The following is a 27811-nucleotide window of genomic DNA, read 5'->3' as shown; positions in this document are numbered from 1 at the left end:
TGTGAGCCCCCCGTGGGCCCCCCTTGTATCCTCCCCAGCGCTTAGAACAGTGTTTGGCACGTAGTAAGCGCTTAACCAATGTTATGATTCGTATCAGTAAGCGCTTAATAAATGCCATTATTATTATTATTATTATTAATTAGTATTATTATTAATAAAGCGGTCGGACGTCGGATTGGCTGCGTCACGCCAGGGCGCGCAGGCCCGGCCCCGCGCATGCGCCGGGGCGCGGGCGCGCGCACGCACGCACGCACGCCCACTTCCGCCTTCTTCCCCGCCGGGCGCCCGGGCGGGAAAGCGCGCCAAAGGCACAAAGAAGGGGCGGGGGGCGCCCGCCGTTCGAAACCGACCCCTCCCTCGGGCGGCCGCCGGGCGGGGACCAATCGGAGGCGACTGCGCGCCCGGCGGGGACCAATGGGCTCCGAGGGCCCTGACGGACGCGGGCGCCGGCCAATGGGGAGCGGGGCCCCGGGGCGCTCGGCCAATGGGAAGCCGGCTCGTGGGCGGGGCTTGGGGCAGGGGGCCGCCTGCGCCGTGTCATGGCGGCTCAGTCCCCCAGCGGCCATTGAAGGGGAAGGACCTGCGCGTGGCCACCGACGGGGGGGGGAGGGGGCGGGTACAAGCGACGGACTTTTTCCCGAGTCCCAAACTCCAGGCATCCCTTTTTTTTCCCCCTTCCACCCCCCCCTTCCTCTTTTCCCTTCCCATTTGAGGCCGGCTGCAAATTGGATATTTTTCCCCATTTCCCTTCCCTCCTTCCTTTCCTTTTTTTTTTTATTTTTCCCCCCCTTCTTTCCAGTTTTTTTTTAAAAAGGGGGAGGGGGGCGGGAGAGGAGGAGGAGGAGGAGGAAGAGGAAATGGAGATGAAGAAGAGGATTAACCTGGAGTTGAGAAACAGAGCCCCCGAGGAGGTGAGGCCATCCTTCCGCTTTCGACAGGCCTTGGCCCGTGGGAGGGGGGCGATTCTTCCCCTTTCCCCCCCCCCCAAAAAAAGTAAAGTGGGAGTCAATCAATCAATCAGTCAATCAATCGTATTGATTGAGCGTTTACTGTGTGCGCAGCACTGGCCTAAGCGCTTGGGAAGTCCAAGTTGGCAACATCTAGAGACGGTGGGCTCGGTTTTCCCTCTCCCACTTCCTTCCCTGGCTTTTTGGGAAGGGTCTGGTGGGGAGCCCCCTTTTCCCCCTTTTAGCATACACTTTTCCCCTGGGTTGGTGGTGGGGAGGGGGCTTCCCTTCCCTCCTTGCCAGGGGGATTGGAGAAGTTGAGGCAACTCTGCCTGAGACCCCCCAGCCCCATCTCCCCCCGGGGGGCTGCTGCTTCTTCCCCCCCACCAGAGAGGGAGGGAAAAGCTTGTTTCTGGGGGAGGTGGGTGGGTGGGGGTCTTTCCTGGAGGGTGGGAGCCCCCTCCGCCCTCGCCGGCCATGTGCCCATCGCCATCTGGGTCACCAGCCCGGGGGAGGGCAGATGGGGATGAGCTGGGCCTTGGGGGGCTGGGGGCGCCCAGATTGGGGGGGGACTGGTCTGTGGGGGAGAGTAGAAGGGGGTGAACTGGGCTTTGGGGGGCTGGGGGCGGTCACATGGGGATGAAATGGTCTTTGGGGGCCTGGGGGCGTTCAGATGGGGGGGAAGTGGTCCGTGGGGGAGAGCAGAAGGGGGTGAATTGGTCTTTGGGGGTCTGGGGGCGGTCACATGGGGGGAACTGGTCTTTGGGGGCCTGGGGGTGGTCACATGGGGGGGAAGTGGTCCGTGGGAGAGAGCAGAAGGGGGTGAACTGGTCTTTGGGGGGCTGGGGGCGGTCAGATGGGGGGGAACTGGTCCGTGGGGGAGTGCAGGAGGGGGTGAACTGGTCTTTGGGGGTCTGGGGGCGGTCAGATGGGGGGGGAACTGGTCTTTGGAGGGCTGGGGGCGCTCAGATAGGGGGAACTGGTCAGTGGGGGAGAGCAGAAGGGGGTGAACTGGTCTTTGGGGGGCTGGGGGCGGTCACATGGGGGGAACTGGTCTTTGGAGGGCTGGGGGCGCTCAGATGGGGGGACTGGTCAGTGGGGGAGAGCAAAAGGGGGTGAACTGGTCTTTGGGGGTCTGGGGGCGGTCACATGGGGGGAACTGGGCCGTGGGGGAGAGCAGAAGGGGGTCAACTGGTCTTTGGGGGTTTGGGGGCGGTCAGATGGGGGGAACTGGTCTTTGGAGGGCTTGGGGCGCTCAGATGGGGGGAACTGGTCAGTGGGGGAGAGCAGAAGGGGGTGAACTGGTCTTTGGGGGTCTGGGGGCGGTCACATGGGGGGGAACTGGTCTTTGGAGGGCTGGGGGCGCTCAGATGGGGGGGAACTGGTCCTTGAGGGGCTGGGGGCCTGGGTGGGGAACGGCTGAAGGGGATGAGTTGGTCCTTGGGGGGCTGGGGGTGGTCAGAAGGAGGTGCAGATGGAGGGGGGGAAACTGGTCCTTGGGGGGCTGGGGGAGTGGGTAGGGGAGAGCAGAAGGGGGTGAACTGGTCTTTGGGGGTTTGGGGGCGGTCAGGTGGGGGGGGGAACTGGTCTTTGGGGACCTGGGGGCGGTCACATGGGGGTGAACTGGTCCTTGGGGGGCTGGGGGCCTGGGAGGGGAAGGGCTGAAGGGGATGACTTGGTCCTTGGGGGGCTGAGGGTGGTCAGAAGGAGGTGCATTGGTCTTTGGGAGGCTGGGGGCGGGCAGGTGGGGGGGGAACTGGTCCTTGGGGGGCTGGGGGAGTGGGTAGGGGAGAGCAGAAGGGGGTGAACTGGTCTTTGGGGGGCTGGGGGCGGTCAGATGAGGGTGAACTGGTCTTTGGGGGTCTGGGGGCGGTCAGATGGGGGGGAATTGGGCCTTGGGGGGCTGAGGGCCTAGGTGGGGGCGGTCAGATGGGGGGGAACTGGTCTTTGGGCGCGTGGGGGCGGTCAGATGGGGGGGAACTGGTCTTTGGGGGTCTGGGGGTCGGTCACATGGGGGGGGAACTTGCCCTTGGGGGGCTGGGGGCCTGGGTGAGGAAGGGCTGAAGGGGATGAGTTGGTCCTTGGGGGGCTGGGGACGGTCAGAAGGGGCTGAACTGGTCTTTGGGGGGCTGGGGGTGGTCACATGGGGGGGAACTGGTCCTTGGGGGCCTGGGGGTGGTCAGAAGGGGGTGAACTGGTCTTTGGGGGGCTGGGGGCCTGGGTGGGGAACGGCTGAAGGGGGTGAACTGGGCCTTGGGGGGCTGGGGACGGTCAGAAGGGGGGTGACCCGGTCCTTTGGGGGCTGGGGGTGGGCAGAAGGGGGGTGACCCGGTCCTTTGGGGGCTGGGGGCGGGCAGAAGGGGGGTGACCCGGTCCTTTGGGGGCTGGGGGCGGGCAGAAGGGGGGTGACCCGGTCCTTTGGGGGCTGGGGGCGGGCAGAAGGGGGGTGACCCGGTCCTTTGGGGGCTGGGGGCGGGCAGAAGGGGGGTGACCCGGTCCTTTGGGGGGCTGGGGGCTTGGGGGCCGGAGGGGCGAACCACCTCCCAACTTTTCCGGTTGCGTTGGCCGGCCAGTTTGGTGGCAGCCCTGGGCCGGACTCCCCCCGTGAAATGGGGGGCCATGGGGACCCCTCCCCTCCTCAGCAGGGGCCAGCCGGGGGCCCGGGGCCACTAAACATGGGAGGGCTCCCCCACTGTTGGGGGGTTTTCCGGGGTGTAACGATGATGACGCCACCCCCTAAGCGCCAACTAGGTGCCCAGCCCTGTTCTAAGCGCTGGGGGAGATATCAATAATAACAATAATAATAATGATGATGGCATTTGTGAAGCCATTATGTTGCCAACTTGTACTTCCCAAGCGCTTAGTACAGTGCTCTGCACACAGTAAGCGCTCAGTAAGTACCACTGATTGATCGGTTAAGCGCTTACTATGTGCACAGCACTGTTCTAAGCGCTGGGGGGGATACAGGTTGATCAGGCTGTCCCACGTGGGACTCACAGCCATCCTGCCCATTTTACAGATGAGGGAACTGAGGCTCCGAGAAGTGAAGCGACTTGCCCAACGTCACACAGCAGACATGTGGCGGAGCTGGGATTCGAACCCGTGACCTCCGCCTCTAAAGCCCGGGCTCTTTCCACTGAGCCACGCTGCTTCTCTGCAAATGATCGGGTCACATCCCCATTTCACAGACGGGGCAGCTGAGGCCCAGAGGGAGTGACTGGCCCAAGGTCACACAGCAAGCATTCGGCGGAGGCGGGATTAGAACCCAGGCCCTGGGCCCTCTCTGCACTAGGCCTCGCCGCCCCTTGACGATGATGCTGTTTGCTCATTCATTCGCTCACTCAGTCGTATTTATTGAGCGCTTACTGTGTGCAGAGCGCTGGATTTGTTAAGCGCTTATTATGTGCCAGGCACTGTTAATAATAATGGCATTTATTAGGCGCTTACTATGTGCAAAGCACTGTTCTAAGCGCTGGCAGGGGGGATCCAAGGTGATCAGGTTGTCCCAAGTGGGGCCACGTGTCTGCTGTGTGGCCTTGGACAAGTCAGTGCTCTGGGCCTCGGTTCCCTCATCTGGAAAATGGGGATGAATAATAATAATAATGGCATTTATGAAGTTGCCAACTTGTACTTCCCAAGCGCTTAGTACAGTGCTGTGCACATAGTAAGCGCTCAAAAAATACGATTGAATGAATGAATGAATGAATGAATAAAGTGCTTACTATGTGCAAAGCCCCACATGGGGCAGGGACTGGGCCCACCCCCGGTTACCTTGTTCCCCACCCCAGCGCTTAGAACAGTGCCTGGCCCTTAGTAGGCGCTTAATAAATACCATAATTATTATTATTATTAATGCTTCTCTAATTTGAGGCCGAGCAGCGTGGGATTTTTCCACCCCCGCCCGGGGATCTGGGGGCGGGGGCGGCCGAGTGACGTCTGACAGGATCGCTCAAACCGTCCTACTTACTGAGCGCTTCCTGCGGGCAGAGCACTGTACTGAGAGCTGAGCAGCGTGACCGGAAAAACATATTAATAACCTTAATATTTAATGGTGGTAATGAAGCCTAATTTAGTTTAACGTCTACCTCCCCCTCCGGACTGTGAACGCTGTGTTCTCTCGTTTTCCCCAGCGCTCAGTACAGCGCCCCGCGCCCTGAAAGCGCTCAATAAACCCCCTTAATGGATCGATTATCGATCAGCTATACTTAATGAGTTCCTGCAGTGTGCAGAGCGCTGTACTAAGCGCTTGGGAAAGGCCATCGTAGATACATAACAGAAGCGTCATCATCAGTCGTACTTATTGAGCGCTTACTGTGTGCAGAGCACTGTACTAAGCGCTTGGGAAAGGCCATCGTAGATACATAACAGAAGCGTCATCATCAGTCGTACTTATTGAGCGCTTACTGTGTGCAGAGCACTGTACTAAGCGCTTGGGAAAGGCCATCGTAGATACATAACAGACGCATCATCATCAATCGTACTTATTGAGCGCTTCCTGTGTGCAGAGCACTGGACTAAGCGCTTGGGAAAGGCCATCGTAGATACATAACAGACGCATCATCATCAATCGTATTTATTGAGCGCTTCCTGTGTGCAGAGCACTGTACTAAGCGCTTGGGAAAGGCCATCGTAGATACATAACAGACGCATCATCATCAATCGTACTTATTGAGCGCTTCCTGTGTGCAGAGCACTGTACTAAGCGCTTGGGAAAGGCCATCGTAGATACATAACAGACGCATCATCATCAATCGTACTTATTGAGCGCTTCCTGTGTGCAGAGCACTGGACTAAGCGCTTGGGAAAGGCCATCGTAGATACATAACAGACGCATCATCATCAATCGTATTTATTGAGCGCTTCCTGTGCGCAGAGCACTGTACTAAGCGCTAAACGCATTCCCTGCCCCCATGAAGAGCTTACTGGGCGCCGAGCGCTGTGCTAAGCGCTGGGGTCGATCCACGATGACGCCTCCAGACGGGGAGCTTGCTGCGGGCAGAGACCTGGCTTTATTCATTCGTTCAGCCGTATTTATTGAGCGCTTACTGTGTGCAGGGCACTGTACTGAGCGCTTGGATAGTACAATTCAAGGAGAGACAATCCCTACCCAACAACGGGCTCACGGTTGTTGTCCTCTCTCAAACGCTTAGTACAGTGCTCTGCACAGAGTAAGCGCTCATTACTAGACTGTGAACCCACTGTTGGGTAGGGACCGTCTCTAAATGTTGCCAACTTCGACTTCCCAGGCGCTTAGTACAGTGCTCCGCACACGGTAAGAGCTCAATAAATACGATTGATTGAATGAATGAATGAATTAAATCCGACTGAATGAAGTAGGCGCTTAATAGATAAAATTGAATGAATACCAACCCTGTTTTAGGGTCCTCTCCCAAGCGCTTAGTCCAGTGCTCTGCACACAGTAAGCGCTCAGTAAATATGATTGCTTGAATGAATGAACGAATTAAATCTGACTGAATGAAGTAGGCACTCAATAAATGCAACTGAATGAATACCAACCCTGTCTAGAGTCCTCTCCAAAGCGCTTAGTACAGTGCTCTGCACACGGTAAGCGCTCAATAAATACGGTTGATTGAATGAATGAATGAATTAAATCTGACTGAATGAAGTAGGCGCTCAATAAATACAATTGAATGAATACCAACCCTGTTCTAGGGTCCTCTCCCAAGCGTTTAGTCCAGTGCTTTGCACACAATAAGCGCCCGGTAAATCCAATGGAAGGAATACCAAACGTGTTCCGGTGTCCTCATCCAAGCGCTTAGTACAGTGCTCCGCACATGGTAAGCGCCCAATAAATACGATTGATTGAATGAATGAATTAAATCCAACTGAATGAAGTAGGCGCTCAATAGATACAATTGAATGAATACCAACCCTGTTCTAGGGTCCTCTCCCAAGCGCTTAGTCCAGTGCTCTGCACACAGCGCCCGGTAAATATGATTGCTGGAATGAATGAATGAATTAAATCTGACTGAATGAAGTAGGCACTCAATAAATACAACTGAATGAATACCAACCCTGTTTTAGGGTCCTCTCCCAAGCGTTTAGTCCAGTGCTTTGCACACAATAAGCGCCCGGTAAATCCGATGGAGTGAATACCAAACGTGTTCTGGTGTCCTCACCCAAGCGCTTAGTCCAGTTCTCCGCACACGGCAAGCGCTCAATAAATACGATTGATTGAATGAATGAATGAATTAAATCCAACTGAATGAATACAATTGAATGAACACCCACCCTGTTCTAGGGTCCTCTCCCAAGCGCTTAGTACAGTGCTCCGCACACAGTAAGCGCTCAATAAATACGATTGATTGAATGAATGAATGAATTAAATCCAACTGAATGAAGTAGGAGCTCAATAAATACAATTGAATGAATACCAGCCCTGTTCTAGGGTCCTCTCCCAAGCGTTTAGTCCAGTGCTTTGCACACAATAAGCGCCCGGTAAATCCGATGGAATGAATACCAAACATGTTCTGGTGTCCTCACCCAAACGCTTAGTACAGTGCGCCGCACACGGTAAACGCTCAATAAATACGATTGATTGAATGAATGAATGAATTAAATCCGACTGAATGAAGTAGGTGCTCAATAAATACAATTGAATGAACACCAACCCTGTTCTAGGGTCCTCTCCCAAGCGCTTAGTACAGTGCTCCGCACACGGTAAGCGCTCGATGAATACGATTGAATGGATGAATGAATTAAATCCGACTGAATGAAGTAGGCGCTCAGTAAATACAATTGAATGAATACCGACCCTGTTCTAGGGTCCTCTCCCAAGCGCTTAGTACAGTGCTCCGCACACGGTAAGTGCTCAATAAATACGATTGATTGAATGAATGAATGAATTAAATCCGACTGAATGAAGTAGGTGCTCAATAAATACAATTGAATGAACACCAACCCTGTTCTAGGGTCCTCTCCCAAGCGCTTAGTACAGTGCTCCGCACACGGCAAGCGCTCAATAAATAGAATGGATTGAGGAGGTGGGGTCCAGCCTCGTGCAGTTATGTTGCCAACTTGTACTTCCCAAGCGCTTAGTACAGTGCTCTGCACACAGTAAGCGCTCAATAAATACGATTGATTGATTGATTGATTGAACCCTCGCGACCCCACGGGGTTACTTGAGAAGCAGCGTGGCTCAGTGTCAAGAGCCCGGGCTTGGGAGTCAGAGGTCGTGGGTTCGAATCCCGCCTCTGCCACACTTATCAGCTGGGTGACCTTGGGCAAGTCATTCATTCATTCAATGGTACTTATTGAGCGCTTCCTGTGTGCAGAGCACTGGACTAAGCGCTTGGGAAGGACAAGTTGGCAAAATCTAGAGACGGTCCCTACCCAACAGCGGGCTCACAGTCTAGGAGAAGTCAGCGTGGCTTAGTGGAAAGAGCTCGGGCTTGGGAGTCAGAGGTGGCGGGTTCGAATCCCGACTCCGCCACTTATCAGCTGGGTGACTTTGGGCAAGTCGCTTCACTTCTCTGGGCCCCAGTTCCTTCATCCGTAAAATGGGACTGTGAGCCCCATGCGGGACAACCTAATTGCCTTTAATAATAATAATAATAATGGCATTTATTAAGCGCTTACTATGTGCAAAGCACTGTTCTAAGCGCCAGGGAGGCTAAAGAGTGATCAGGTTGTCCCATGGAAGGCTCACAGTCGTCATCCCCATTTTCCAGATGAGGTCACTGAGGCCCAGAGAAGTGAAGTGACTTGCCCAAAGTCACCCAGCTGACAATTGGCGGAGCCGGGATTTGAACCCATGACCACTGACTCCAAAGCCCATGTGCTTTCCACTGAGCCACGCTGTTGCATCTACCCTAGCGCTTGGCACATAGTAAGCACTTAACAAATACCAACATTATTATTATTATTATACTCTGGGCCTCAGTTCCCTCATCTGTAAAATGGGGGTGAAGACTGGGAGCCCCACAGGGGATAACCTGATCACCTTGTATTCCCCCCACATCCCAGCGCTTAGAACAGGGCTTGCTTGGCACATAGTAAGCGCTTCACAAATACCAACATTAATATTATTGGTAATAATAAGAGAAGCAGCGTGGCTCAGTGGAAAGAGCCTGGGCTTTGAAGTCAGAGGTCATGGGTTCAAATCCTGCTCTGCCAATTGTCAGCTGGGTGACTTTGGGCAAGTCACTTCACTTCTCTGGGCCTCAGTTCCCTCATCTGTAAAATGGGGATGAAGGCGGTGAGCCCCCCGTGGGACAACCTGATCACCTTGTATCCTCCCCAGCGCTTAGAACAGTGCTTTGCACTTAGTAAGCGCTTAACAAATGCCATTATTATTATTATTATTATTCTCTGGGCCTCAGTTCCCTCATCTGTAAAATGGGGATGAAGACGGTGAGCCCCCCGTGGGACAACCTGATCACCTTGTATCCTCCCCAGCGCTTAAAACAGTGCTTTGCACTTAGTAAGCGCTTAATAAATGCCATTATTATTATTATTATTATTCTTATTCTCTAGGCCTCAGTTCCCTCATCTATAAAATGGGGATGAAGACTGTGAGCCCCCCGTGGGACAACCTGATCACCTTGTAACCTCCCCAGTGCTTAGAACAGTGCTTTGCACTTAGTAAGCGCTTAACGTGTCTGCTGTGTGACCTTGGGCAAATCACTTAACTTCTCTGAGCCTCAGTTACCTCATCTGTATAATGGGGATTAAGACTGTGATAATAATAATAATGATGACATGTATTAAGCACTTACTATGTGCAAAGCACTGTTCTAAGCACTGGGGGGTTACAAGGTGATCAGGTTGTCCCACAGTGGGGGGGGCTCACAGTCTTTAATCCCCATTTTCCAGATGAGGTAACTGAGGCCCAGAGAAGTGAAGTGACTTGCCCAAAGTCACACAGCTGACAATTGGCAGTTCTGGGATTTGAACCCATGACCACTGAGTCCAAAACCCGGGCTATTTCCACTGAGCCACGCTGCTTCTCTGATCCCCCCATGGGACAACCTGATCACCTTGTATCCCCCCCCAGTGCTTAGAACAGTGCTTTGCACAAAGTGCTTAATAAATGCCATTATTATTATTATTATTAATAACAAATGTCATTATTATTATTATTCTCTGGGCCTCAGTTCCCTCATCTGTAAAATGGGAGCCCCCTGTGGGACAACCTGGTCACCTTGTAACCTCCCCAGCGCTTAGAACGGTGCTTTAAACATAGTACACGCTTAATAAATGCTATTATTATTATTATTCATTCATTCATTCAATCGTATTTATTGAGCGCTTACTGTGTGCCGAGCACTGGACTAAGCGCTTGGGAATTATTGTTCTCTGGGCCTCAGTGCCCTCATCTGTAAAATGGGGATGACGACTGTGAGCCCCCCGTGGGACCACCTGATCACCTTGTAACCTCCCCGGCGCTTAGAACAGTGCTTTGCACTTAGTGCTTAAGATATGCCATTATTATCATTCTCTGTGCCTCAGTTCCCTCATCAGTAAAATGGGGATGAAGGCTGTGAGCCCCCCCGTGGGACCACCTGATCACCTTGTATCCTCCGCAGCGCTTAGAACAGGGCTTTGCACTTAGTAAGTGCTTAAGAAATGCCATTATTGTTATTATTATTATTATCATTCTCTGGGCCTCAGATCCCTCATCTGTTAAATGGGGATGAAGACTGTGAGCCCCCCGTGGGACCACCTCATCACCTTGTATCCTCCCCAGCGCTTAGAACAGTGCTTTGCACTTAGTAAGCGCTTAACAAATGCCATTATTATTATCATTATTATTATTCTCTGTGCCTCAGTTCCCTCATCTGTCAAATGGGGATGAAGACTGTGAGCCCCCCGTGGGACAACCTGATCACCTTGTAACCTCCCCAGCGCTTAGAACAGAGCCGGGGGCGTCCTAAACAGAGGTGCGTCGCAAGGCTGTCACGTGGTCGGCGGGGGGTGCGAGGCGTGACGTCAGAGCCCGTGGCTGGGGGGTGCTTCCGGCCGCTGCCCCCTCCGCCGAGAGGGGGCGCTGACGTCACGAGTGGGCAGTGCCAATGGGAGTTGGGGCGACGTCACGGGTGGGCGGGGCTAAGATGATTCGGCGCTGACGTCGCGAGTGGGGCGGAGCTAGCATGCATTGCGACGAGGACAAAAAGGGGCGTGGTCAAGGGGTCCGATGCCGGCTTCACAGTGGGCGGGGGCTAAGGGGCGTCTGCGTTGACGTCACGGGTGGGCGGGGCTAGCAGATTGAGGCGACGTCGCAAGCGGGCGGGGCTAAGGGGCTCCGGCACTGACGTCACAGGTGGGCGGGGCTAAAGGGCCCTGGGTTGGCGCCGCTGGTGGGCGGGGCTAATGATGGTATTTGTTCATTCATTCATTCCATCGTATGTATTGAGCGCTTACTGTGTGCAGGGCACTGGACTAAGAGAAGCAGCGTGGCTCAGTGGAAAGAGCCCGGGCTTTGGAGTCAGAGGTCGTGGGTTCAAATGCCGGCTCCACCAATGGTCAGCTGGGTGACTTTGGGCAAGTCGCTTCACTTCCCTGTGCCTCAGTGACCTCATCTGTAAAATGGGGATGAAGCCTGTGAGCCCCCCATGCGCTTAGTACGGTGCTCTGCACAGTAAGTGCTCAATAAATACGATTGATTGACAACCTCATCACATTGTAACCTCCCCAGCGCTTAGGTGGGGCGGGGCTGAGCTTTGCACATAGTAAGCGCTTAGTAAATACTATTATTGTTATTATTATTATCATTATACTAAGCGCTTGGGAAGTACAAGTTGGCAACATATAGAGACGGTCCCTACCCAACATTCATTCATTCCTTCATTCAATCGCATTGAGCGCTTACTGTGTGCAGAGCACTGTACTAAGCGCTGGGGAGGTGACATGGTGATCAGGTTGTCCCACGGGGGGCTCACAGTCTTCATCCCTATTTTACAGATGAGGGAACTGAGGCACAGTGAAGTGACTTGCCCAAAGTCACACAGCTGACAGTAGGCAGAGCTGGGATTTGAACCCATGACCTCTGACTTGAGTTCTGGATTGTGATACAACTGTTGGGTAGGGACCGCCTCTGTTGCCAACTTGTACTTCCCAAGCGCTTAGTCTAGTGTTCTGCACACAGTAAGCGCTTAATAAATACGATTAATGAATGAATGACTCCAAAGCCCAGGCTCTTCTCTACTGAGCCACGCTGCTTCTCTTCTAAGTGGGCGGGGTGAAGAGGCTCTTTGGGATGATGTCACTAATAGGCGGGGCTTAGCTGTGCTGGCGATGACGTCACTCGTAGGCGGACCAATGGGCTCTTTTTTGGATGACGTCACTGCTGGACGGGGCTAAGAGGCCCCGGCGATGACGTCGCTGGTGGGCGGGGCTAAGATGCTTCGGCGATGGCGTCGCTGGTGGGCGGGGCTAAGAGAGTTTGGAGTTTCTGGGTGGGCGGGGCCAAGAGGCTCTTTGGGGTGACGTCACTGCTGGGCGGGGCTAAGAGGCTTCGGCCTTGATGTCGCTGCTGGGCGGGGCTAAAAGGCCCCGGCGTTTCTAAGTGGGCGGGGCCACGGGGCTCTTTTGGGATGACGTTACTGTGGCGGGGCTGACTCCCGCTGGCGGCTCTAAGTGGGAGGGGCCATGAGACAATTTTGTGGTGACGTCACTGGTGGGCGGGGCTAAGATGCTTCGACGATGGCGTCATTGGTGGGCGGGGCTAAGCGGCTCTAAGTGGGAGTGGCTAAGATGGTTCGGTGATGACGTCGTTGGTGGGCGGGGCTAAGCGGTGCTGGCCGCTTTAAGTGGGCGGATGGGTTCTTTGGGATGGCGTCACTGGTGGGCGGGGTTAAGATGCTCCGGCTATGACGTTGCTTGTGGGCGGGGCCAAGAGGCTCTTTGGGCTGACGTAACTGCTGGGCGGGGCTTAGAGGCTCTGGCGATGACGTCACCAGTCAATTTCGCCTCCTCCAGGAGGCCTTCCCAGACTGAGCCCCCTCCTTCCTCTCCCCCTCCTCCCCGTCCCCTCAGCAACTTTATCTTCATTCATTCAGCCAGTCAGTCGTATTTATTGAGCACTTACTGTGTGCAGAACACTACTAAGCGCTTGGGAAGTACAAGTTCATTCACCCATTCAGTCATATTCATTGAACGCTGACTGTGTGCTGAGCACCGGACTAAGCGCTTGGGAAGTGCAAGTTCATTCAATCAATCGTATAATGAGCGCTTGCTGTGTGCAGAGCACCGTACTAAGCGCTTGGGAAGTACAAGTTCATTCATTCATTCAGTCATATTTATTGAGCTCTTACCGTGTGCAGAGCACTGGACTAAGCGCTTGGGAAGTACAAGTTCATTCATTCAGTCGTATTGAGCTCTTGCTGTGTGCAGAGCACCGTACTAAGCGCTTGGGAAGTACAAGTTCATTCATTCAATCGTATTGAGCGCTTGCTGTGTGCAGAGCACCGTACTAAGCGCTTGGGAAGTACAAGTTCATTCATTCATTCAGTCATATTTATTGAGCTCTTACCGTGTGCAGAGCACTGGACTAAGTGCTTGGGAAGTACAAGTTCATTCATTCAATCGTATTGAGCGCTTGCTGTGTGCAGAGCACCGTACTAAGCGCTTGGGAAGTACAAGTTCATTCATTCAGTCAGTCATATTTATTGAGCTCTCACCGTGTGCAGAGCACTGGACTAAGCGCTTGGGAAGTGCAAGTTCATTCAATCAATCGTATTGAGCGCTTGCTGTGTGCAGAGCACCGGACTAAGCGCTTGGGAAGTACAAGTTCATTCATTCAATCGTATATTGAGCGCTTGCTGTGTGCAGAACACCGTACTAAGCGCTTGGGAAGTACAAGTTCATTCATTCATTCAGTCATATTTATTGAGCGCTTACCGTGTGCAGAGCACTGGACTAAGCGCTTGGGAAGTACTAGTTCATTCATTCAATCTTATTGAGCGCTTGCTGTGTGCAGAGCACCGGACTAAGCACTTGGGAAGTGCAAGGTCATTCATTCATTCAGTCATATTTATTGTCATCATCATCATCATTCGTATTTATTGAGCGCTTACTGTGTGCAGAGCACTGTACTAAGCGCTTGGGAAGTACAAGTGAATGCTTACTCTGCGCAGAGCACTGGACTAAGTGCTTGGGAAGTACTAGTTCATGCATTCAATCGTATTGAGCGCTTGCTGTGTGCAGAGCACTGGACTAAGCGCTTGGGAAGTACAAGTTCATTCATTCATTCATTCAATCGTATTTATTGAGCACCGGACTAAGCACTTGGGAAGGGTCCGCGAGGGGCTTCCACTCGCCCCTCTCCCAAAGTCCTTGGCAAGGAGGTCGAGGCGGAGGGCTGAGGGTGGGCCTGTGAGGGGCTTCCACTCGCCCTTCTCCCAAAGTCCTCCTCATCATCATCAATCATATTTATTGAGCGCTTACTGTGTGCAGAGCACTGGACTAAGCGCTTGGGAAGTACAGATTGGCAACATCTAGAGACAGTCCCTACCCAACAGCGGGCTCACAGTCTAAAAGGGGGAGACCAAACCAAACACGCTAACAAAATAAAATAAATAGAATAGATACGTACAAGTAAAATAGATAGAGTAATAAATACGTACAAACATCTATCCAGGTGCTGTGGGGAAGGGAAGGAGGTAAGATGGGGGGGATGGAGAGGGGGACGAGGGGCTTCCAGCCCCCCCATCTTACTCCTTCCCCACAGCACCTGTATATATGTATATATGTTTGTACAGATTTATTACTCTATTTATTTATTTATTTATTTATTTTGCTTGTACATAGCTATCCTATTTATTTTATTTTGTTAGCATGTTTGGTTTTGTTCTCCGTCTCCCCCTTTTAGACTGTGAGCCCGCTGCTGGGTGGGGACCGTCTCCAGATGTTGCCAACTTGTACTTCCCAAGCGCTTAGCCCAGTGCTCCGCACACAGTGAGCGCTCAATCAATACGATTGATGATGATGATGATGATGCTGAAGGGGCTCACAGGTGGGAAGGGGTGGGTCCGCGAGGGGCTTCCGCCCGCCCTGCTCCCCGCGTCCTCGGCAGGGAGGCGGAGGGCTGAGGGTGGGGGGCTGTACCGGCCGCCCCTGTGCCCGTCCCCCGGAGCCCTCGGGTGGGCGGCGGGGTCCGGGCCGGTCCGATCCGCGTGCCCGCGCGTGCCCGGCCGCAGGTGACGGAGCTGGTCCTGGACAACTGCCACTCCGTCAACGGGGAGATCGAGGGGCTGAGCGACACCTTCAAGGAGCTGGAGTTCCTCAGCCTGGCCAACGTGGAGCTCACCTCACTGGCCCGGCTCCCCAGCCTCAGCAAACTGCGCAAGGTCAGGCCCGCGCCGCCCCGGGGCTCGGGGTTCGGGGGGCGGCCGGACCCTCGACATAATAAGAATAATAATAACGATGGTAGTTGTTGAGCGCTTACTATGTGCAGAGCACTGTTCTAAGCGGGAGGCTCCCAGTCTTCATCCCCATTTTCCAGATCAATCAATCAATCAATCGTATTTATTGAGCGCTTACTATGTGCAGAGCACTGGACTAAGCGCTTGGGAAGGACAAACTGACAACATCTAGAGACGGTCCCTACCCAGCAGTGGGCTCACAGTCGAAGAGGGGGAGACAGAGAACAAAACCAAACATACTAACAAAATAAAATCAATAGAATAGATATGGACAAATGAATAAATAGAGTAATAAATATGTACAGACATATATACATATATACAGGATGAGGGAACTGAGGCCCAGATAAGTGAAGTGACTTTATGATGGCATTTCTTAAGTGCTTACTATGTGCAAAGCACTGTTCTAAGCGCTGGGGAGGTTACAAGGTGATCAGGTTGTTCCACGGGGGGCTCCCGGTCTTCATCCCCGTTTTCCAGATGAGGGAACTGAGGCCCGGAGAAGTGACTTTATAATGGCATTTATTAAGCGCTTACTACGTGCAAAGCACTGTTCTAAGCCCTTGGTGGTTACAAGGTTATCAGGTTGTCCCACATGGGGCTCCCCGTCTTCATCCCCGTTTTCCAGATGAGGGAACTGAGGCCCAGAGAAGTGACTTTATAATGGCATTTATTAAGCGCTTACGATGTGCAAAGCACTGTTCTAAGCACTTGGTGGTTACAAGGTGATCAGGTTGTCCCACGGGGGGCTCACAGTCTTCATCCCCGTTTTCCAGATGAGGGAACTGAGGCCCGGAGAAGTGACTTTATAATGGCATTTATTAAGCGCTTACAATGTGCAAAGCACTGTTCTAAGCCCTTGGTGGTTACAAGGTGACCAGGTGGTCCCACGGGGGGCTCCCGGTCTTCATCCCCGTTTTCCAGATGAGGGAACTGAGGCCCAGAGAAGTGAAGTGACTTTATAATGGCATTTATTAAGCGCTTACGATGTGCAAAGCACTGTTCTAAGCACTTGGTGGTTACAAGGTGATGAGGTTGTCCCACGGGGGGCTCCCAGTCTTCATCCCCGTTTTCCAGATGAGGGAACTGAGGCCCGGAGAAGTGAAGTGACTTTATAATGGCATTTATTAAGCGCTTACGATGTGCAAAGCACTGTTCTAAGCACTTGGTGGTTACAGGGTGATCAGGTTGTCCCACGGGGGGCTCCCGGTCTTCATCCCCGTTTTCTAGATGAGGGAACTGAGGCCCAGAGAAGTGACTTTATAATGGCATTTATTAAGCGCTTACTATGTGCAAAGCACTGTTCTAAGCCCTTGGTGGTTACAAGGTGATCAGGTTGTTCCACATGGGGCTCACAGTCTTCATCCCTGTTTTCCAGATGAGGGAACTGAGGCACAGAGAAGTGACTTTATAATGGCATTTCTTAAGCGCTTACTACGTGCAAAGCACTGTTCTAAGCAATGGGGGATGTTACAAGGTGATCAGGTTGGCCCACAGGGGCTCACAGTCTTCATCCCCGTTTTCCAGATGAGGGAACTGAGGCCCAGAGAAGTCACTGAGGCCCAGAGAAGTGAAGTGACTTTATAATGGCATTTATTAAGCGCTTACTGTGTGCAAAGCACTGTTCTAAGCCCTTGGTGGTTACAAGGTGATCAGGTTGTCCCACGGGGGGCTCACAGTCTTCATCCCCGTTTTCCAGATGAGGGAACTGAGGCCCAGAGAAGTCACTGAGGCCCAGAGAAGTGAAGTGACTTTATAATGGCATTTACTAAGCGCTTACTACATGTAAAGCACTGTTCTAAGCACTTGGTGGTTCCAAGGTGATCAGGTTGTCCCACGGGGGGCTCCCAGTCTTCATCCCCATTTTCCAGATGAGGTCACTGAGGCCCAGAGAAGTGAAGTGACTTTATAATGGCATTTATTAAGCGCTTACTGTGTGCAAAGCACTGTTCTAAGCGCTGGGGAGGTTACAAGGTGATCAGGTTGTCCCACGGGGGGCTCACAGTCTTCATCCCCGTTTTCCAGATGAGGGAACTGAGGCCCAGAGAAGTGAAGTGACTTTATAATGGCATTTATTAAGCGCTTACTGTGTGCAAAGCACTGTTCTAAGCCCTTGGTGGTTACAAGGTGATCAGGTTGTCCCACGGGGGGCTCACAGTCTTCATCCCCGTTTTCCAGGTGAGGGAACTGAGGCCCAGAGAAGTGAAGTGACTTTATAATGGCATTTATTAAGTGCTTACTGTGTGCAAATCAATCAATCAATCAATCAATCGTATTTATTGAGCGCTTACTATGTGCAAATCAATCAGTCGTATTTATTGAGCGCTTACTGTGTGCAAAGCACTGTACTAAGCACTTGGGAAGTACAAGTTGGCAACATATAGAGACAGTCCCTACCCAACAGTGGGCTCACAGTCTAAAAGCATTGTTCTAAGCACTTGGTGGTTACAAGATGATCAGGTTGTCCCATGGGGAGGTTCACAGTCTTCATCCCCGTTTCCCAGATGAGGGAACTGAGGCCAGGAGAAGTGAAGTGACTTTATAATGGCATTTATTAAGCCCTTACTATGTGCCAAGCACTGTTCTAAGCACTTGGTGGTTACAAGGTGATCAGGTTGTCCCACGGGGGGGCTCCCGGTCTTCATCCCCGTTTTCCAGATGAGGTCACTGAGGCCCAGAGAAGTGAAGTGACTTTATAATGGCATTTATTAAGCGCTTACTGTGTGCCAAGCACTGTTCTAAGCACTTGGTGGTTACAGGGTGATCAGGTTGTCCCACGGGGGGCTCCCAGTCTTCATCCCCATTTTCCAGATGAGGTCACTGAGGCCCAGAGAAGTGAAGTGACTCGCCCAAAGTCACCCAGCTGACAGTTGGCGGAGCCGGGATTTGAACCCACAGCCTCTGACTCCAAAGCCCGGGCTCTTCCCACTGAGCCCCGCTGCTTCTCTGGCAAAGTCGGTGATAGACCGGCGGCTCACGGGGGCAGGGAATGGTGTCCGTCTGCCGGTCAGCCGTCCTCTCCCAAGCGCTCAGCACAGGGCCCCGCACCCGGGAAGCGCTCCGTAAATCGGATCGGTCTGCGGAGATCCTCGATCCGGGAAAGAAATCCTACCCACGGAGACCCTCGATCCGGGGAAGAAAGAGGAGTTCCTCAAGAGTCTCGTGGGCCCTGGTGGGGGTGGGGGTGGCTCACGGTGTTTTGGTGGGTCCCGATGGTTGTGTTGTTTGTGTGTTTGTGTGTTTGTGTCTCCCCCCCCCCCCCCCCCCCGGACCCGCGATGTGCGGAGCAGCTGGAGCTCAGCGACAACATCATTTCCGGGGGGCTGGAAGTCCTGGCGGAGAAGTGTCCCAACCTGACGTACCTCAACCTGAGCGGGAACAAGATCAAGGACCTCAGCACCGTGGAAGCCCTGGTGAGCCGGGGACCCTCCCTCCCCCCGAGGAGGCAGTCACTCAGTCCTATTTACTGAGCGCTTACTGTGTGCAGAGCACTGGACTAAGCGCTCGGGACGTACAAGTCGGCAACGTACGGAGACGGGCCCTCTCCAACAGCGGGCTCACGGTCTAGAAGGGGGAGATGGGCAACTTCATTCATTCAGTCGTATTTATTGAGCGCTTACTGTGTGCAGAGCACTGGACTAAGCGCTCGGGAAGTACAAGTCGGCAACGTATAGAGACGGGCCCTTCCCAACAGCGGGCTCACAGTCTAGAAGGGGGAGATGGGCAACTTCATTCATTCAGTCGTATTTATTGAGCGCCTACTGTGTGCAGAGCACTGGACTAAGCGCTCAGGAAGTCCAAGTCGGCAACGTATAGAGACGGTCCCTCCCCAACAGCGGGCTCACAGTCTAGAAGGGGGAGACAGGCAACGAAACCAAACAAGCGTCAATACCATCAGAATAGTTAAATAGAATTATAGATATATATATATATATATACATCATTCAGTTGTACTTATTGAGCGCTTACTGTGTGCAGAGCACTGGACTAAGCGCTTGGGAAGTCCAAGTCGGCAACGTACAGAGACGGGCCCTTCCCAACAGCGGGCTCACAGTCTAGAAGGGGGAGACAGGCAACGAAACCAAACAAGCGTCAATACCATCAGAATAGTTAAATACAATTATAGATATATATATATATATACATCATTCAGTTGTATTTATTGAGCGCTTACTGTGTGCAGAGCACTGTACTGAGCGCTTGGGAAGTACAAGTTGGCAACATCTAGAGACGGGCCCTTCCCAACAGCAGGTTCACAGTCTAGAAGGGGGAGACAGGCAACGAAACCAAACGAGCGTCAATACCATCAGAATAGTTAAATTGAATTATAGATATATACACACCAGTCAGTCGTATTTATTGAGCACTTACTGTGTGCAGAGCACTGTACTAAGCACTTTACAAGTCGGCAATGTATAGAGACGGTCCCCCTCCCCAACAGTGGGCTCACAGTCTAGGAGGGGGAGACAGGCAACGAAACCAAACAAGCGTCAATGCCATCAGAATAGGTAAATAGAATTATAGCTATATACACATCATTCAGTCGTATTTATTGAGCGCTTACTGTGTGCAGAGCACTGGACTAAGCGCTTGGGAAGTCCAAGTCGGCAACGTATAGAGACGGGCCCTACCCAACAGCGGGCTCACAGGCTAGAAGGGGGAGACAGGCAACGAAACCAAACAAGCGTCAATACCATCAGAATAGTTGAATAGAATTATAGCTATATATACATCATTCAGTCGTATTTATTGAGCGCTTACTGTGTGCAGAGCACTGGACTAAGCGCTTGGGAAGTACAAGTTGGCAACATACAGAGACGCTCCCTCCCCAGCAATGGGCTCACAGTCTAGAAGGGGGAGACGGACAACAAGAGAAGCAGCGTGGCTCACTGGAAAGGGCCCGGGCTTTGGAGTCAGAGGTCATGGGTTCAAATCCCGGCTCTGCCACTTGTCAGCCGGGTGACTTTGGGCAAGTCACTTCACTTCTCTGGGCCTCAGTTCCCTCATCTGTCAAATGGGGATCAATCAATCAATCAATTGTATTTATTGAGCACTTACTGTGTGCAGAGCACTGGACTAAGCGCTTGGGAAGTCCAAGTTGGCAACATCTAGAGACGGTCCCTACCCAACAGTGGGTTCACAGTCTAAAAGGGGGAGACAGAGAACAAAACCAAACATACTAACAAAATAAAATAAATAGACTAGATAGGTACAAGTAAAATAAATAAATAGAGTAATAAATATGTACAAACATATATACATATAGACAGGTGCTGTGGGGAAGGGAAGGAGGTAATAATAATAATAATAATGATGGCGTTTATTAAGCGCTTACTATGTGCAAAGCACTGTTCTAAGCGCTGGGAAGGTTACAAGGTGATCAGGCCGTCCCATGTGGGGCTCACAGTCTTAATTCCGGCGCTTAGAACAGTGCTTTGCACATAGTAAGCGCTTAATAAATGCCGTCATTATTATTATTATTATTATTATTATTATTATTAATCCCCATTAAGATGGGGGGGGGATGGAGGAAGGGGCTGACTGTGGGAAGGCCTCCTGGAGGAGGTGAGCTCTCAGTAGGGCCTTGAAGGGAGGAAGAGAGCTAGCGCGGTGGATGGGCTCTGCACATAGTAAGCGCTCAATAAATGCCATCATTAATTAATGAACCAAACAAAACGGGGTGACAGGGGTCAGCGTCACAACAGGTGGAATCGTCCGGAAAGCGCCGGGGAAGCCGGGTCTTCCCCGGGGTGGGGGGATCATCATCATCAATCGTATTTATTGAGCGCTCACTGTGTGCAGAGCACTGGACTAAGCGCTTGGGAAGTCCAAGTTGGCAACATCTAGAGACGGTCCCTACCCGACAGCGGGCTCACAGGCTAGAAAGGGGGAGACAGACAACAGAACAAAACATACTAACAAAATGAAATAAATAGAATAGATATGGACAAGTAAAATAAATAAATAAATAGAGTAATAAATATGTACATACAAGTATACTATGTGCCAAGCGCTAGGGTAGATACAACAGCGTGGCTCAGTGGAAAGCACACGGGCTTTGGAGTCAGGGGTCATGGGTTCAAATCCCGGCTCCGCCAATTGTCAGCTGGGTGACTTTGGGAAAGTCACTTCACTTCTCTGGGCCTCAGTGACCTCATCAGGAAAATGGGGGGATCATCATCATCAATCGTATTTATTGAGCGCTTACTGTGTGCAGAGCACTGTACTAAGCGCTGGGGAAGTACAAGTTGGCAACATATAGAGACGGTCCCTACCCACCAGTGGGCTCACAGTCTAGAAGGGGGAGACAGAGAACAAAACCAAACAGAGTAACAAAATAAAATAAATAGAATAGATATGTACAAGTAAAATAAATAAATAGAGTAATAAATATGTACATACAAATATACTCTGTGCCAAGCGCTAGGGTAGATACAACAGCGTGGCTCAGTGGAAAGCGCACGGGCTTGGGAGTCAGGGGTCATGGGTTCAAATCCCGGCTCTGCCAATTGTCAGCCGGGTGACTTTGGGAAAGTCACTTCACTTCTCTGTTCCTCAGTTACCTCATCTGTAAAATGGGTATTAAGACTGTGAGCCCCATGTGGGACAACCTGATTACCTTGCATTGTCCCCAGCGCTTAGAACATTGCTTTGCACATAGTAAGCGCTTAATAAATGCCATCATATATGTATATAAAAGGGGGAGACAGAGAACAAAACCAAACATACTAACAAAATAAAATAAATAGAATAGATATGTACAAGTAAAATAAATAGAGTAATAAATATGTACAAACATCTTTTAGACTGTGAGCCCACTGTTGGGTAGGGACTGTCTGTATATGTTGCCAATTTGTACTTCCCAAGCGCTTAGTACAGTGCTCCGCACATAGTAAGCGCTCAATAAATACGAGTGATGATATACAAATACACTCTGTGCCAAGCGCTAGGGTAGATACAACAGCGTGGCTCAGTGGAAAGCACACGGGCTTGGGAGTCCGGGGTCATGGGTTCAAATCCCGGCTCCGCCAATTGTCAGCCGGGTGACTTTGGGAGAGTCACTTCACTTCTCTGGGCCTCAGTGACCTCATCTGGAAAATGGGGGGGATCCCCGGGGAGGGTCGTGGGGCGGTGGCGGGGGGGGGGCCGGGCGGGACGCTGACGGCCGCCCCCCCCGCCCCCGGGACCCGGCAGCAAAATCTGAAAAGCCTGAAGAGCCTGGACTTGTTCAACTGCGAGATCACGAACCTGGAGGATTACCGGGAGAGCGTCTTCGACCTGCTGCAACAGATCACGTACCTCGACGGCTTCGACCAGGAGGACAACGAGGCGCCCGACTCCGAAGAGGACGACGACGACGGTAACTCCCCCGCCTCCGCGCCAGCCCCGGCGCCTAGGCCGGCCTTGGGAGTCACAGGTCGTGGGTTCCAATCCCGGCCCCACCACTTATTCCCTCATTCCATCAATCAGTCGTATTTATTGAGCGCTCACGGGGTGCAGGGCGCTGGGCGGAGCGCTCGGGAAGGACGAGCTGGCAACGTCGAAAGACGGTCCCTACCCAACAGTGGGCTCACGGTCTTTCATTCAATTGTATTTATTATTAATAATAATGGCATTTATTAAGCGCTTACTATTGAGAGTCAGAGGTCGTGGGTTCCAATCCCGGCCCCACCACTTATTCACTCATTCCATCAATCAGTCGTATTTATTGAGCACTCACGGGATGCAGGGCACTGGGCTAAGCGCTTGGGAAGGACAAGCTGGCAACGTCAAGAGACGGTCCCTACCCAACAGTGGGCTCACGGTCTTTCATTCAATCGTATTTATTATTAATAATAATGGCATTTATTGAGCGCTGGACTAAGCACTTGGGAAGGACAAGCTGGCAACGTCGAGAGACGGTCCCTACCCAACAGTGGGCTCACAGTCTTTCATTCAGTCGTATTTATTATTAATAATAATGGCATTTATTGAGCGCTGGACTAAGCGCTTGGGAAGGACAAGCTGGCAACGTCGAGAGAAGGTCCCTACCCAACAGTGGGCTCACGGTCTTTCATTCAATCGTATTTATTATTAATAATAATGGCATTTATTGAGCGCTGGACTTAGCGCTTGGGAAGGACAAGCTGGCAACGTCGAGAGACGGTCCCTACCCAACAGTCCCTACCCACTGTCCCTACCCAACAGTGGTCTTTCATTCAATCGTATTTATTATTAATAATAATGGCATTTATTAAGCGCTTACTATTGGGAGTCACAGGTCGTGGGTTCCAATCCCGGCCCCACCACTTATTCCCTCATTCCATCAATCAGTCGTATTTATTGAGCGCTCACGGGGTGCAGGGCGCTGGGCGGAGCACTTGGGAAGGACAAGCTGGCAACGTGGAGAGACGGTCCCTACCCAACAGTGGGCTCACAGTCTTTCATTCAATCGTATTTATTATTAATAATAATAATGGCATTTATTAATTTTAATTTATTAATTATTTAAATTTTGACAAATATTGAAATAATTTAAAATTTTAAAATAATTTAAATAAATATTAAATTTATTTATTTATTTGCTTACTATGTGCAAAGCGCTGGGGAGTTTCCCAAGGTGATCAGGTTGTCCCACGGGGGGCTCCCAGTCTTCATCCCCATTTGAAAGATAAGGGAACTGAGGCCTAGAGAATCAATCAATCAATCAGTCGTATTTATTGAGCGCTTACTGGGTGCAGAGCGCTGGACTAAGCGCTTGGGAAGGACAAGCTGGCAACGTGGAGAGACAGTCCCTACCCAACAGTGGGCTCACGGTCTTTCATTCAGTCGTATTTATTATTAATAATAATGGCATTTATTAAGCGCTTACTATTGGGAGTCAGAGGTCGTGGGTTCCAATCCCGGCCCCACCACTTATTCACTCATTCCATCAATCAGTCGTATTTATTGAGCGCTCACGGGGTGCAGGGCGCTGGGCGAAGCGCTTGGGAAGGACAAGCTGGCAACGTCGAGAGACGGTCCCTACCCAACAGTGGGCTCACAGTCCTTCATTCAATCGTATTTATTATTAATAATAGTGGCATTTATTAAGCGCTTACTATTGAGAGTCAGAGGTTGTGGGTTCCAATCCCGGCCCCACCACTTATTCACTCATTCCATCAATCAGTCTTATATCAGTCTTATTTATTGAGCGCTTACGGGGTGCAGAGCGCTGGGCGAAGCGCTTGGGAAGGACAAGCTGGCAACGTTGAGAGACGGTCGCCACCCAACAGTGGGCTCACAGTCTTTCATTCAATCGTATTTATTATTAATAATAATGGCATTTATTGAGCGCTGGACTAAGCGCTTGGGAAGGACAAGCTGGCAACGTGGAGAGTCGGTCCCTACCCAACAGTGGGATCAGTCTTTCATTCAATCATTTATTATTAATTAATAATAATGGCATTTATTGAACGCTGGACTGAGCGCTTGGGAAGGACAAGCTGGCAACGTCGAGAGACGGTCCCTACCCAACAGTGGGCTCACAGTCTTTCATTCAGTCGTATTTATTATTAATAATAGTGGCATTTATTAAGCGCTTACTATTGGAAGTCAGAGGTCATGGGTTCCAATCCCGGCCCCACCACTTATTCACTCATTCCATCAATCAGTCGTATTTATTGAGCGCTCACTGGGTGCAGAGCGCTGGGCTAAGCGCTTGGGAAGGACAAGCTGGCAACGTCGAGAGACGGTCCCTACCCAACAGTGGGCTCACAGTCTTTCATTCAATCGTATTTATTATTAATTAATAATAATGGCATTTATTGAGCGCTGGACTAAGCGCTTGGGAAGGACAAGCTGGCAACGTCGAGAGACGGTCCCTACCCAACAGTGGGCTCACAGTCCTTCATTCAATCGTATTTATTATTAATAATAGTGGCATTTATTAAGCGCTAACTATTGGGAGTCAGAGGTCGTGGGTTCCAATCCCGGCCCCACCACTTATTCACTCATTCCATCAATCAGTCGTATTTATTGAGCGCTCACGGGATGCAGGGCGCTGGACTAAGCGCTTGGGAAGGACAAGCTGGCAACGTGGAGAGACGGTCCCTACCCAACAGTGGGCTCACGGTCTTTCATTCAATCGTATTTATTATTAATTAATAATAATGGCATTTATTGAGTGCTGGACTAAGCGCTTGGGAAGGACAAGCTGGCAACGCCGAGAGACGGTCCCTACCCAACAGTGGGCTCACGGTCTTTCATTCAATCGTATTTATTATTAATAATAATGGCATTTATTGAGCGCTGGACTAAGCGCTTGGGAAGGACAAGCTGGCAACGTCGAGAGACGGTCCCTACCCAACAGTGGGCTCACAGTCTTTCATTCAGTCGTATTTATTATTAATAATAATGGCATTTATTAAGCGCTTACTATTGGGAGTCAGAGGTCGTGGGTTCCAATCCCGGCCCCACCAGTTATTCGCTCATTCCATCAATCAGTCTTATATCAGTCTTATTTATTGAGCGCTTACGGGGTGCAGAGCGCTGGACTAAGCGCTTGGGAAGGACAAGCTGGCAACGTAGAGAGACGGTCCCTACCCAACAGTGGACTCACAGTCTTTCATTCAATCGTATTTATTAATAACAAAATAATAATGGCATTTATTAATTTTATTTTATTAATTATTTAAATAGTTTAAAATTTTAAAATAATTTAAATACATATTAAATTTATTTATTTATTTGCTTACTATGTGCAAAGCACTGGGGAGTTCCCAAGGTGATCAGGTTGTCCCACGGGGGGCTCCCAGTCTTCATCCCCATTTGAAAGATAAGGGAACTGAGGCCTAGAGAATCAATCAATCAATCAGTCGTATTTATTGAGCGCTTACTGGGTGCAGAGCGCTGGACTAAGCGCTTGGGAAGGACAAGCTGGCAACGTCGAGAGACGGTCCCTACCCAACAGTGGGCTCACGGTCTTTCATTCAATCGTATTTATTATTAATAATAGTGGCATTTATTAAGCGCTTACTGTTGGGAGTCAGAGGTCGTGGGTTCCAATCCTGACCCCACCACTTATTCACTCATTCCATCAATCAGTCGTATTTATTGAGCGCTCACGGGGTGCAGAGCGCTGGACTAAGCGCTTGGGAAGGACAAGCTGGCAACGTCGAGAGACGGTCCCTACCCAACAGTGGGCTCACAGTCTTTCATTCAATCATATTTATTATTAATAATAATGGCATTTATTGAGCGCTGGACTAAGCGCTTGGGAAGGACAAGCTGGCAGTGTCGAGAGACGGTCCCTACCCAACAGTGGGCTCACAGTCTTTCATTCAGTCGTATTTATTATTAATAATAATGGCATTTATTAAGCGCTTACTATTGGGAGTCAGAGGTCGTGGGTTCCAATCCCGGCCCCACCAGTTATTCGCTCATTCCATCAATCAGTCTTATATCAGTCTTATTTATTGAGCGCTTACGGGGTGCGGAGCGCTGGACTAAGCACTTGGGAAGGACAAGCTGGCAACGTAGAGAGATGGTCCCTACCCAACAGTGGGCTCACAGTCTTTCATTCAATCGTATTTATTAATAACAAAATAATAATGGCATTTATTAATTTTATTTTATTAATTATTTAAATAGTTTAAAATTTTAAAATAATTTAAATACATATTAAATTTATTTATTTATTTGCTTACTATGTGCAAAGCACTGGGGAGTTCCCAAGGTGATCAGGTTGTCCCACGGGGGGCTCCCAGTCTTCATCCCCATTTGAAAGATAAGGGAACTGAGGCCTAGAGAATCAATCAATCAATCAGTCGTATTTATTGAGCGCTTACTGGGTGCAGAGCGCTGGACTAAGCGCTTGGAAAGTACAAGCTGGCAACATCTAGAGATGGTCCCTACCCAACAGTGGGCTCACAGTCTTTCATTCAATCGTATTTATTATTAATAATAATAATAGTAATAATGGCATTTATTAAGCGCTTACTATGTGCAAAGCACTGGGGAGTTTCCAAGGTGATCAGGTTGTCCCACGGGGGGCTCCCAGTCTTCATCCCCATTTGAAAGATAAGGGAACTGAGGCCTAGAGAATCAATCAATCAATCAATCAATCAATCGTATTTATTGAGCGCTTACTGTGTGCAGAGCGCTGGACTAAGCGCTTGGAAAGTACAAGCTGGCAACATCTAGAGACGGTCCCTACCCAACAGTGGGCTCACAGTCTTTCATTCAATTGTATTTATTATTATTAATAATAATAGTAATAATGACATTTATTAATTTTAATTTATTAGTTATTTAAATTTTAGTAAATATTTAAATAATTTAAAATTTTAAAGTGATTTAAATAAATATTAAATTTATTTGCTTACTATGCGCAAAGCGCTGGGGAGTTTCCAAGGTGATCAGGTTGTCCCACGGGGGGCTCCCAGTCTTCATCCCCATTTGAAAGATAAGGGAACTGAGGCCTAGAGAATCAATCAATCATATTTATTGAGCGCTTACTGT

At 50.7% G+C, this 27811-nt stretch overlaps 1 protein-coding gene across 1 annotated transcript in view; it reads left to right on the top strand.

Annotated features, from left to right (window-relative positions):
* Window positions 1-810: 810 nt before the first annotated feature.
* ANP32E (acidic nuclear phosphoprotein 32 family member E) overlaps window positions 811-27811 on the top strand; it is a 39910-nt gene continuing 12909 nt past the window's right edge. Inside the window, exons 1-4 of the mRNA XM_038768641.1 lie at window positions 811-911; window positions 15107-15256; window positions 18622-18744; window positions 22526-22691. Coding sequence (XP_038624569.1) covers window positions 858-911; window positions 15107-15256; window positions 18622-18744; window positions 22526-22691 — 493 coding nt within the window. The 5' untranslated portion in view covers window positions 811-857. The remainder of the gene's footprint in view (window positions 912-15106; window positions 15257-18621; window positions 18745-22525; window positions 22692-27811) is intronic.

Source organism: Tachyglossus aculeatus, chromosome Y4, assembly GCF_015852505.1.
Source record: "Tachyglossus aculeatus isolate mTacAcu1 chromosome Y4, mTacAcu1.pri, whole genome shotgun sequence".
NCBI classification, from domain to species: domain Eukaryota; kingdom Metazoa; phylum Chordata; class Mammalia; order Monotremata; family Tachyglossidae; genus Tachyglossus; species Tachyglossus aculeatus.
The sequence above is the reverse complement of the archived record's forward strand: the minus strand, read 5'-3'. Positions and strand labels throughout refer to the sequence as shown.